At 38.9% G+C, this 12,288-nt stretch overlaps 2 protein-coding genes across 2 annotated transcripts; both read right to left on the bottom strand.

Annotated features, from left to right (window-relative positions):
• Positions 1-2,973: 2,973 nt before the first annotated feature.
• On the bottom strand, positions 2,974-7,170 carry LOC101745519 (ommochrome-binding protein). The gene is made up of 2 exons (XM_062673336.1): positions 5,957-7,170; positions 2,974-3,840 (listed from the first exon to the last, which is right to left on the bottom strand). The coding sequence occupies exon 2, from the start codon at positions 3,838-3,840 to the stop codon at positions 3,052-3,054; it is 789 nt and encodes a 262-aa protein (XP_062529320.1). The 5' UTR covers positions 5,957-7,170; the 3' UTR covers positions 2,974-3,051.
• Positions 7,171-8,080: 910 nt separating this feature from the next.
• Positions 8,081-9,628, bottom strand: LOC101745375 (ommochrome-binding protein). Its single transcript, XM_004925805.5, has 2 exons — positions 9,515-9,628; positions 8,081-8,958 (listed from the first exon to the last, which is right to left on the bottom strand). Exon 2 carries the CDS (start codon positions 8,956-8,958, stop codon positions 8,170-8,172), a length of 789 nt encoding a protein of 262 aa, XP_004925862.1. The 5' UTR covers positions 9,515-9,628; the 3' UTR covers positions 8,081-8,169.
• Positions 9,629-12,288: the final 2,660 nt, after the last annotated feature.

Raw genomic sequence — 12,288 nt, 5'->3', positions numbered from 1 at the left:
GGCTATCCTGCAAAAACGGTACTGAATAATTTGAAGGTGTTTTAAGTTAGTGCGGGCCGCGTGAGCGAACTCTACTACACTTGCATAGGTCTTGACGGCGCGTATGAAAGTTTTGTAGATCGTCACCTTATTTCTAAGGGACAATTTACTTCGCTTGCAAATCATCGGATAGAAAATATTCTCGAGGGGCGACCGTAAACCGGAAAACACAGCGTGGGTAAGCCTTTCATGAGAAGGACCGAGGACTTGCTAAAGATCGTGGGAATCCACTGGCTGCAGGCTGCACAGGTCCGGTCATTGTGGCGTCCTTGAGGGAGCCCTACGTCCAGCACTGGACGTCTGTGAGCTAATGAAGGTGTATTGTGCGTACACGTGAGTGGGTACAACTACTAGGTTTATTTCTATGAAGCAGTAATGTATATCGGTTTGACGTGTGAGACAGCCTTTATACTATAAAAACTGAGACTCGGGGATTATATCTTGAGGTAGGCGGCGGCAAATTGTTAATGTCTATAGTCTCCAGTCACCACTTGCCACAAAGTTGGCCGTCAGCTCCTACCTCCATCTAAACATAAAATATCGTTATTATGTTTTGAATCGTGATTATAATTAAATTATCATTTTGTTTTTTATTATTAAAATAAGTGGATTCACCATTTATTTGATCTCAAAATTAGCTGCTGCGCAGTTTAAATTGAATATTAGACTTGTAGCTAGTAGCAACCCTAGAAGCGCTCTGGGTGCTTTCCACCACACCATAAAACTTGGTCCATGTAAAAGTTTTCATTCAAAGGGCAGAGTTAAAGTAAATATATCTATGAAATGACGAAATATTATTAAACCGCAATGTAATTACGTGGTTTCGTAAAAGCAATTTTCTGTTATGAAGCGAACAAGGGGTAGAGTGTTTACTTAATAATTATATAACGGGATCTTAATTATCGGAAGTTTTAAATTGAACTACGTTTGTTTGTAGATGTTTTGAAGTAAAATTCAAAGAGCAGCTTCTTTCTCCATGTACTCGATGTATCTACGTGTCAGGTCATTCATGAAATTATAATTACTAGAGGTCCCGCAGTAGTGGAATTTCGACTATAATTAATTGGAATTGTAAGTTTGTACACTATTATGATTCTATTTTATACTTCTATAATCACAAATTTCGCCAAGACTACACTATAAAAAATATTAACAAAGACAAACGATATTTAATCTATTCTCAATTTGACAACAGACGTCAAGAACAAAAGTTTGACAATAAATAGTATGCATGCGTGTGTGCGTCAAACACATGGAATGAGTGTGTGTAATGTTTTCTTTATTGATTTAATGTATCTTTTATGCTTAATTTTTAAAAAAATATTAGCATTGTACACTTCTTCTCTATATTCTCTATAAGTGTGGAAAATTTCATACTCCTCGGTCCGCGCAATTTTCGTAAAAAGGGATACAAAGTTTTTGCTTCACGTATTAATATATAGATTTTTACGTTTTAGTCTCGTTTTTATTATTTTCAATCTAGTACTCCGACGTTGAATATTGTACAGTTTTCATAATCACGAATAAAACTATATGTATAGTTATATATAACTAGCTGACCTGGCAAACTTCGTAGTGCCTCAATCGATAAATAAAAGACCTAAACTTTTGTATAAAATAAACTTAAAACAAACAAAAGGAATCCGTCCGACGGGGGACACATCAAAGGGAAAACAAAATTGTTATTTTTATTTAATTCCGACCATTTTCATATTTATCTACCTTTTAAACCTTCTCTGGACTTCCACAAATAATTCAAGACTAAAATTAGCCAAATCGGTCCAGCCGTTCTCGAGTTTTAGCGAGACTAACGAACAGCAATTTATTTTTATATATAAGTATATAGATAGAAGATAGATTATATGTGGAATTCGTTCTTTAAAAAATACCATTTTATTTTTCAAATCGCTTGCTGTACCGTTATTTTCCATAAAAAAAATTATTGTTTAGTTTCGTGGACAAGCTCATAGCCCACACGGTGTTAAGTCAATGGAGCTCATAGACCTCAACAACAATGTAAATGCCACCAACCACCTTGAGACATGAGTTCTAAGTCTCGGCTTGTATAGTATAGCGGCAGTCCCACTGTTCAAACCGAAACGCATTACTGCTTTACGGCTGAAACGGAAGGGTAGTGGTACCTACCCTTACGAACTCATAAAACGTCCTCCCACCAGTAAAAAATGGAAGATTTCTTTTAAAGCGATTGTCGAAATTCAAAACAACGGAATATGTGTGTGTTTTCATGTGTTCGTTCGTCTGTGTGTGTATGTGTTCATTTGGAACCTCTGGGTCTGCGGAGGGACTTCGGTTCCCTCTGTATTTTGTACCGTATGTTCCATGGGGAGTGCTCTGAGGAATTGTTCGAGATGATACCGGCATCTCGTTTTTACCATCGCACCTCCCGCCACCGGAGTAGAGTTCATCCTTACTACCTGGAGCCACTGCGGTCATCCACAGTGCGTTTCCAGAGGTCTTTTTTGCCACGTACCATCCGGCTATGGAATGAGCTCCCCTCCACGGTGTTTCCCGAGCGCTATGACATGTCCTTCTTCAAACGAGGCTTGTGGAGAGTATTAAACGGTAGGCAGCGGCTCGGCTCTGCCCCTGGCATTGCTGAAGTCCATGGGCGGTAACCACTCACCATCAGGTGGGCCGTATGCTCGTCTGCCTACAAAGGCAATAAAAAAAATAGTGATGATAGATATCAAATTTAAAAAAGTAACATAATTCTCAATGTAAATATCAATTACAAGAGGCTACAATTATTTTTTATTTGCTTTAAGACTACGAATAAATAGACTTATTATTTATTCGTAGCTTTAAAACCCTTTTTCTTGAACTTATAGGAACTATGTTTTGTTCTTTAGCTCGGTGGAAGATCTCTCTTTCGTCGTATAAACCTACAAGCTATTCAAAATAAAAGAGTGCCCATGACAGAAATTATTTATTTGCGAAAACTGTTTTTTCCAAAACCAATTAGAACTTTAAAATACATTAATTTAATTAATTTTAGTCTTTTTTCTTCATCACTATTTTGTCATCTAAAGCGTAAATCATGCTACCGTCCGCGGCAAAAGCTACACCCCAAATAGATTCACCTTCTTGCACCCTGATGACTCGATCCAATGTGCCTGCATCTTCATTTATGTAAAAAATATCATTCGGAGTTGAAAAGTATAATTTACCATTAATGTCACTTGCGAATCCATTAACAATAAAAGTTTCTAAATGTATTTTATACAAGACTCCATCGATAGTTTTCAGTACAAATATACCAGCGGAGTTAGCAAAATATATATCGTGTTTTTGGCCGACAGCAATCAATCTTGTTTTGATGTCGGTGAGTTCAGGTACAGGTCCTACTTGACCGTAAGAATAGACAAACGCTTTTTCGTCAGGATTGAAAGTCGTGAAGTAGAGGCCGTGGACGGGACAATGGAACATTTGCCAGATGCTGTAACTTGTCACACGCAAATTCTTTGCAGATTTCGTTGTGTAATCAAATGTATATATCCCATCCTGTCCACCGAGGTACACAACGTGTTTGCTTCTATCATATGCAGTAGCTATACCCGAATTGATGCCAGAAATTTCTCCGAACTCTTTAGTGTTAAGATTCAAGTAAACGGATTTAAGAACTGTTTTCCCTTCGAACAAAGAAGAGTGACTGAAGAACAGTGTGCTGGTTTGGTAGTCGACTACGAGTTGGGATGGATTGTGCACATTATCTTTTAGTACTTCCACTTCTTGGTTTCCGTGAACGAAAGCAATTATAGTTATCAAAATTATCAGCTTCATCTGTAAGCAAAAAATATATTTAAACTTATAGAAGTTTACTGGTATTTTATTATATTACACTAGCTGAGTCCCGCGATGTTACTCGCGGTTATTGTCGTACCGCGGGTGACACCGCGAGGCGAAGCTAGTCAAAAAAAGTTAGCCTAAGTTACTCCTTATATAATCAGCTACCTATCAGTGAAAGTCCCGTCAAAATCGTTCCAGCCGATCCAGAGATTAGCCGGAACAAACAGACAGACAGACAGACAGACAAAAATTGTAAAAAATGTTATTTTGGTGTAGGTATATAATAATATATTCATATGTATGTAGTAAAAAGCGGTTATTTCAATATTACAAACTCACTCCAATTTTATTTATATACTAGCGACCCGCCCTCGCTTCGCTTCGGAAACATTAAAACACACATGAAACCAAAAAAATCAAATAATTTTTTTTTTTTTAAAAGTAGCCTACGTTCATCAGGGACAATATCGGCTTCTAATGGCAAAAGAATTTTTCAAATCGGTCCAGTAGTTTCGGAGCCTATTCGAAACAAACAAACAAACAAATCTTTCCTCTTTATAATATTATTATATTATATCTATATAGATTATAGTATACATTGAGTTGGATTGAGAAAACATTTATTTTATTTAACGTGTAATGAGCAAAGCTTTGAAAGCTGTTATTCCGCTCGAAAGCTTAGCGTTATTTGTCGAATTAACGATGACTTTCGCTTATATACATATGTACAAGGTACAGTAATATAACGTGTCTTCGGTATAGACGGAATTAAATTCAATTATCTATAAATAGGCTAGATTAAGTATAGGGTGTTTCATTGTCAAATCAGTCAGAAACTAAGGAAACTACAGGCTCTTAACGGGAATAGGTAGGCTTAACCAGCGTGCTTAGTGCGAGTTTCTTAACGTTCTCGATAGCGTAAGATTTAAGCCAATTTAGTATGCAGTTGCAACAGCGCCTCTAGAGGCAAACGTACGTAAACGATCCCACTCCATACAAATATGAGCTAACTTTACGCTATCGATTTTCCGGTCACCGTTCTCGTCGAACCCGTCGCTTGCGACGAAGGGCTCGACGAGTAAATTAACCCTCAGACACAGCCCACTGAGTTTCTCGCCGGATCTTCTCAGTGGGTCGCGTTTCCGATCCGGTGGTAGATTCTGCGAAGCACGGCTCTTGTTAGGGTTCGTGTTAGCAATGTCGGCAGGTTTGAGCCCCGCGAGCTCACCTACAAACGTTAGGGTGAAGCTGAAGTAGCCTCTCAAGGCTATCAGCATAGATAGAAAAAAAAAAACGCTATAAAAAACTCGCACTAAGCACACTGAAACTGTATATCAACGAACGAACGCAACGCACGAATTACTTCCACGTTGAAGGAATAGCATCGTGTAATAAAAATCAACTCCGCAAACATTACGATTTGCGTAATTCCTGGTAGAACATCTAGTAAGCCCCCACTTGTAATTACCATCCACCTATTACTGTCGTGAACCAGTGATACGGTTCGGTTTGAAGGCCTTTCGGGCTAGTAGTGGTACTGTAAAAACTAAAACTTACAATTCATGTCTCAACGTGGGTGGGGGAATTTACCTTTTTGGATGTCTATAGGCTCTGGTAATGACTAAATTTAATGTCTTTACGTACATATTATGAAGTTGCCGTATTACGACAATGGTCAAACGAGGTCATACTCATAAATCAAAACAACTTTTTTTAAATTTTTAATTAAACTACTACTAATTGAATAAGAACTGTCTGATGAACTCATCTTTGTTAAATACTTCACTATTAAATTATATTGCCTTTTGTTTATTTCACTTTTACACTAAACACAATATTGCAAATTACCCGAGCACAACAATGGCGGAGAATTTTAGGTGCGTGAGAGCAGACGTAGACACTAACGCGCATGCGCACTTGCAAATGCACCCAGGGAGAAAAAGTTAGACTTTCTTCCCTGTGCAGCGGGACGAAAATCGAACTTTCGGCGTAGGTAGGAGAAAAAGTAATTTTAATTATGGATCCGATTCGTATTCGAAGACTACAGCTGTTAATTAAATTACATATATAATATATTACTTAAAAAGAGTTTTGAAGGAATCATACTCACTGTTTGTTATTCTCACAACGTTAAGAAAAGCACTAAACACAATCTGAATAATTGCTTCTTTATATACTTGTACCTAAGTAATGCTCTGTACGAGGTCGATAACTGTTATCATTGGATTCTCTTCTTTTGACTTACGATATTTTTGTATAATGAAAACAAGATAAGGTGACACGGTCCATTTGTTGTAAATAAAATTAAACTTTACATTTCGCGAGACGCATCTCAATTCATTTATAATATTCAGCAAATAAAATATTTTTATTTTTAATGATTTACATATGTATCTCATTTAAAACAATACTTTAAACGAAATATTTTATCGGTGATAAGACGTCTTGTGAGTCTGCACGGGTAGATATCACCACCCTGTCTTGTCTGTCACCTCTTATCTTGAGAAACTGTGGTTAACTTGAGAATTTGTGAGGAGAAAATTCTACGTAGGTAGTTTTTCGAACGCTGCCCATCCAACTTGGTTCGGTGATCGACCCCTTTTTCAAAGTTAGACCTACCTGGCTGGACCGTAGGTCTCAGGTAAATATACTCGTTAATAACTTCGAGCATAGATCTTCCGATCTTTACTGGAATGGCCGCTACATGGACATTCATCGTAATTTTCGTTTTTCCATGTTCATATTCACGCTCACTCGGTTAGAAGCTCTAGACTATTGAGCCATTGTACTGAGGTCCGACAAGGTTTAGGCTATAATCACAATAACGTCAGCAAGTCGAAAGTGAAGTATGTACTCGCCGCTGATGTTGAAGCCTTGTCATTTCCATTCCAGAACCTTAAAAACGTCTCCAAACCAGCGGTAAGCCGTTTCGGGGAAATAACGGTAGGTTAGCGGTAGGCAGCGGCTTGGCTCTACCCCTGGCATTGCTGAAGTCCATGTGCGACGGTAACCACTGACCATCAGGTGGGCCGTATGCTCATCTGTCTGCAAAGGCAATAAAAGAAAAAAACAATTCTTAGCCTCACGCTACTCTGCAGAAGGATGAGTTCCGAAGTCCGGTTCTGTAATCGGACTGACTTCGTAGCCTTTTTAAACAAACACTTCAACACTTCGATGTACCGGTAATCTATTTGGGACCATTGGATAGACTGAAATCAAAGGTTTTCTTGTACTTTACAAACGCTAAGCAAAGTATTTAAAAAAAAAAAAACGGATAGACCCGTGCTTCGTTTTGACGTGAAAGAGGAACAAACAAACAATGACGCTTTCACATTTGCAATCTTAATTAATATAGAATATTGACACTCATAATTTATTAGCATACTTGGCTTTTCCCTAAGTGTTGGTTAATACCTATTTAAAAGGTTATCACTCGAAGTCAAGAGTCAATGTTCATAAATACTGAAGCTCTGGTTTGATAGCGCTAGTAGCCGACATCTTGATTGATGTGCATATATTTTATTTTACTAAGCATAAAGTAAGTCCACGTAATATGAACGTACTGTGTACTTGTCTGATTCTAGTGTGGACTTGATTATGAGTTAGAATGTTTCCAAAATATATTCACGAGTAGTCACGATAAACAAAGAAGTTAATCCAAAAAAACAAATAAAACCTAAATACGTCATATAAACGAAAGTACAAATGTTTGCAGTTTTTTCGAATTATAAAGGAACGTGGTGACTAAGCAATCTATGTATTTATTGGGCTTAATAGCTAAAAAAAATGTTTAATTTACTTTTTAAATTTGTCCATTTGGATGAATAACTAATATAACACTATTGAGTATAATAGATCTTTTCTCGGTACTTTATTGACAGTAGTACACATGTTGCTATTAATAATAGGCGTCGCTGGTTAGTGCCAAGCGCAACTTGCCACGCGGATATCGAGGTCATTGGTGATGCGAACTGATAAGTTTTCTCTTAAAGATCGTTCAACGCAGGCAGCTAAGTAAGTTTTTACCAAAAAAACGATTTTATTCTTTCCGCGGCTTACTCAAGATTATTCGAAAACGGCTGACGTTAATAATATAATTATATATGTAGTTTAAAGACTAGACATTCAAAGGTACAATTTAATACAAAAAAATCTTTAACTTACAGGTAGTTTTATTTGTTCGTTACCTTTTTTCATTTTATTATATTTTATTTATACATAATAAAAACAGTGCTCATGAAAGAAATATATTTATTTATTTGCAAAACTGTTTATTTCTAAAACTAATTATTAGAACTATAAAATATATACTTTTGAATTTTATTATTTTTTTTTCATCATTATTTTGTCATCTAAAGCGTAGATCATATTACCGTCTGCGGTAAAAGCTAGTCCCAAAATAGTTTCACTTTCTTCCACCCTGAAGACTTCTTCCAATATTCCGCCATTTTCATTGATGAAAAAAATAGCATTCGGAGTTGAAAAGTACAATCTATCGTCAAAATCACTTGCGAATCCATTAACAGGAATAACATGTAAATGTACTTTGAACAAGACTCCATTGATATTTGTCAGCACAAAGATGCCAGCGGAATTAGCAAAATATATATTGTATTTTTTGCTGTCTGCAATTAAACTTGTTTTGATGTCGGTCAGTTCAGGTACAATATCTCCTACTTGACCGTAGGAGTAGACAAACGCTTTTTCTTCAGGATTGAAAGTCGTGAAGAAAAGACCGTGGGTGGGACTATGAAACATTTGCCTTATGCTGTAATTTGTGATACGCAAATTCTTTGCAGATTTCGTTGCGTGATTAAATTTATATATCCCATCCTGTCCACCAAGGTACACAACGTTTTTGCTTCTATCATATGCAGTAGCTACGCCCGAATTGATGCCGGATATTTCTCCGAACTCTTTAGTGTTAAGGTTCAAGTAAGCGGATTTAAGAACTGTTTTCCCTTCGAACAAAGAAGAGTGACTGAAAAACAGTGTGTTGGTTTGGTAGTCGACTACGAGTTGGGATGCATTGTGCACATTATCTTTTAGTACTTCCACTTCTTGGTTTCCGTGAACGAAAGCAATTATAGTTATCAATATTATCAGCTTCATCTGTAAGCAAAAAATATATTTAGAATTATAGAACTTTACTGGTATTTTATTATATACTAGCTGAATCCCGCGATGTTACTCGCCGTTATTGTCGTACCGCGGGTGACACCGCAAGGCGAAGCTAGTCTAAAAAAAGTTAGCCTAAGTTACTCCTTATATCATCAGCTACATATTAGTGAAAGTCCCGTCAAAATCGTTCCAGCCGATCCAGAGATTAGCCGGAACAAACAGACAGACAGACAGACAGACAAAAATTGTAAAAAATGTTATTTTGGTGTAGGTATATAATAATATATTCATATGTATATAGTAAAAAGCGGTTATTTCAATATTACAACTCACTCCAATTTTATTTATATGTATTGAAAAAATTCAATGTAAAATGATTTTGAAGAGTTGGTTGGCTCCTGAACATCTGATTACTTTAAGAAGGGCAAATAAAAATTACCAATGCGAAATAAAAAATTGCGGAAACCGAATACTACACTACAGCTATTAATAATTAAATTACATAGATTATAATACTTAAAAGGAATTTTGAAGGGATCATACTCACAGTTGGTTATTCGCACAACTTTAAGAAAAATACTAAATACAATCTGAATCATTTCGCCTTTATATACCTAAGAAATGCTTTATACGAGGTCACGAACTGTTATCATTGGGTTCTCCAGATTGACTTAATATTTTTATCGATACATACCTCTTATATTATGAGAACAGGATAAAGTGACATGCTACATTTGTTGTATCTAAAATTAAACTCGCGTTCTGCGCAATGGTGGCACTGCGCCGTTGGTTCCCTTTCGGCTATCTTAAATAGGTACCGGCCAAAGCACCCATGGCCGGTCAACATTTGGGTAAGCCGGAAGGTGAGACATCCACGGTCGCGGCCCACCCAGTCCGCGAGAACCGGGCAGACCGCCTCAACGGTACGGAGCCCGCCCGACGGGTCCACTAAACGACGAGACCACGCCTCCAGCACGGACCGCCAAGATTGGAGCCTCCGCGCTCTAATCACCCCTTCGCCAGGGCGCCCTTCTCCCCAAGAGTGAAGGTCGCTACGCCACCTGTAATCGGCAGCGAGCGCCTCCGCCTCCAGGTCCCAGGGTGGCGCCCCGGCGAGCAAGCACGCCGCCTCGTAGGAGACGGTGCGGTATCCTCGGATGGCCCTGACCGCGATCGCACGCTGCGGACGTCGCAGCGCGACGATGTTCTTGCGGGTCAGGGCCTGGCACCATACCAGAGCACCGTATAGTGCCATCGACCGCACCACCCTCATGTATAGGCAGCGTGTCACCACATCGGGACCCTCGACGTTAGGAAGAAGCCGGCTCAAAGAGCCGGCCGTTGCCATCAGCCGAGGACCCAATTTCTCAAGGTGAGCGCGGAAGCTCCAACGACCATCCATCCATTTAACGGCCGTCTGGTGTAGTGGTAAGTGACATGGTCACTACACAAGGGGGTCGCGGGTTCGAATCCCGCCAAGGGGAGATATTTGTATGATAAATATAAATGTCTTTTCCAGGGTTATGGATGTATATTAAATATACCTAGTCAGGTCATAAATTCTGTCACATGTTTAATGTAAAATAATTGAAACAAGTTTATTCATTATGTAACCATTCAAATACCAAAATGAACTTAACAAAACATAGATTCTTATGACACTAAAGTTTATTCAAAATGACCTCCGTGATTTTGAATACAGGCCTTCAATCTGCGCGGCCAGTCGTCTATCGCAGCACGAACGAGGTCCATGTCAATATCGGCGGCTGCCTTAATCAAGGATGTCTTGAGTGACTCCAAATTGGGATGAGGCTTTGAGCACGCCTTTTCCTTCAAGTGTTGCCATATCTTGTAATCTAACGGATTCAAATCTGGACTGGAGGAGGGCCAGTCTTCGTGCCGGATGAAGTCGATTTCACGCGCCGCCAGCCAGTCTTGTGTGCTCTTCGCTCTATGAGCTGGCGCCGAATCTTGTTGGAATACCCAGTGCCTGTTATTGAACATGGTATGAGAAACAGGTTCCACAAGGTTCGTCAGGACTGTATTTTGATACACAACTGCATTCGTTTTTACACCTTTCTCACAAAAATGTACCTCTGTTAAGCCCCAATAAGAAACTCCCAACCATACCATTAGCGAGGATGGAAGATGACCTCGTTGGACACGCGGAATACGGTTGCTCGCTTCTTCACTACTGTGTGCGTACACCTTATCATTTTGTTTGTTGTAGCTCTCTTCTACGGTTAAAATTTTTTCATCCGAAAAAAGAATTTCCCGATATTTTTTTCCCGCGTACCGCTTCAACAAAGCGCGGCATCTCTTCAGTCTCAGGTCCATTAGACGAGCATTCAAACGATGTCCTGTTTTTCTTCGATATGCCCGAAGCCCTAAGTCTTCATTTAACACCCTTTTCACCGTGGTTCTGCTTAACCCCTGAATCCCTAATCTGAAGGGCCAACAGTTTCTGCTTACGTTTGGGATTTCTTTGAATTCGCGCCTTCACAGCTTTTATCACTGCTGGAGTCCTAACAGACCGAGGGCGATCACTTCTTGACCTGTCATCTACACTAGAGTCTTCATTGTATCCTTTGATGGTACGATAAACGAATCTTTTGGTTATATTAAATTTTTTCAGTATGTTAAAAATTTGCATTGGCGCGTAACCGCAACGATGCAACGCAATAACTGCAACACGGTCTTCTTTAAGCGTCCACTCCATATTTAAAAATGAGTAAAATTCTAAAAGTATACATTTTTATTTTCATGAACAATTCGTAATTCGAATTCAATAAACTTTTTTGTGGCCAGCATTCTAAAAGAAAAGTTTTTACTGTGTGACAATATTTATGACCTGACTAGTTATGTATGTGTATAATAAAAATCTTACATTTATTTCCGTTATCTGGTACCTGTAACACAAGTTCTTTACGAACTTATCACGGGACCAGTTAACGTGGCGTGATAAAAAAAAAAAAAATTCGAGACCGAGGTTTTTTTTTTTTTTTTTTTTTTTTATTGCCTTTGTAGGCAGACGAGCGTACGGCCCACCTGATGGTAAGTGGTTACCGTCGCCCATGGACTTCAGCAATGCCAGGAGCAGAGCCAAGCCGCTGCCTACTGCTTAATACTCTCCACAAGCCTCGTTTGAAGAAGGACATGTCATAGCGCTCGGGAAACACCGTGGAGGGGAGCTCATTCCATAGCCGGATGGTACGTGGCAAAAAAGACCTCTGGAAACGCACTGTGGATGACCGCAGTGGCTCCAGGTAGTATGGATGAACTCTACTCCGGTGGCGGGCGGTGCGATGGTAAAAACGAGAC

Source organism: Bombyx mori, chromosome 17 (genome assembly GCF_030269925.1).
Source record: "Bombyx mori chromosome 17, ASM3026992v2".
Taxonomy (NCBI): Eukaryota; Metazoa; Arthropoda; class Insecta; order Lepidoptera; family Bombycidae; genus Bombyx; species Bombyx mori.
This window is presented reverse-complemented; position numbering and strand designations above follow the sequence as displayed.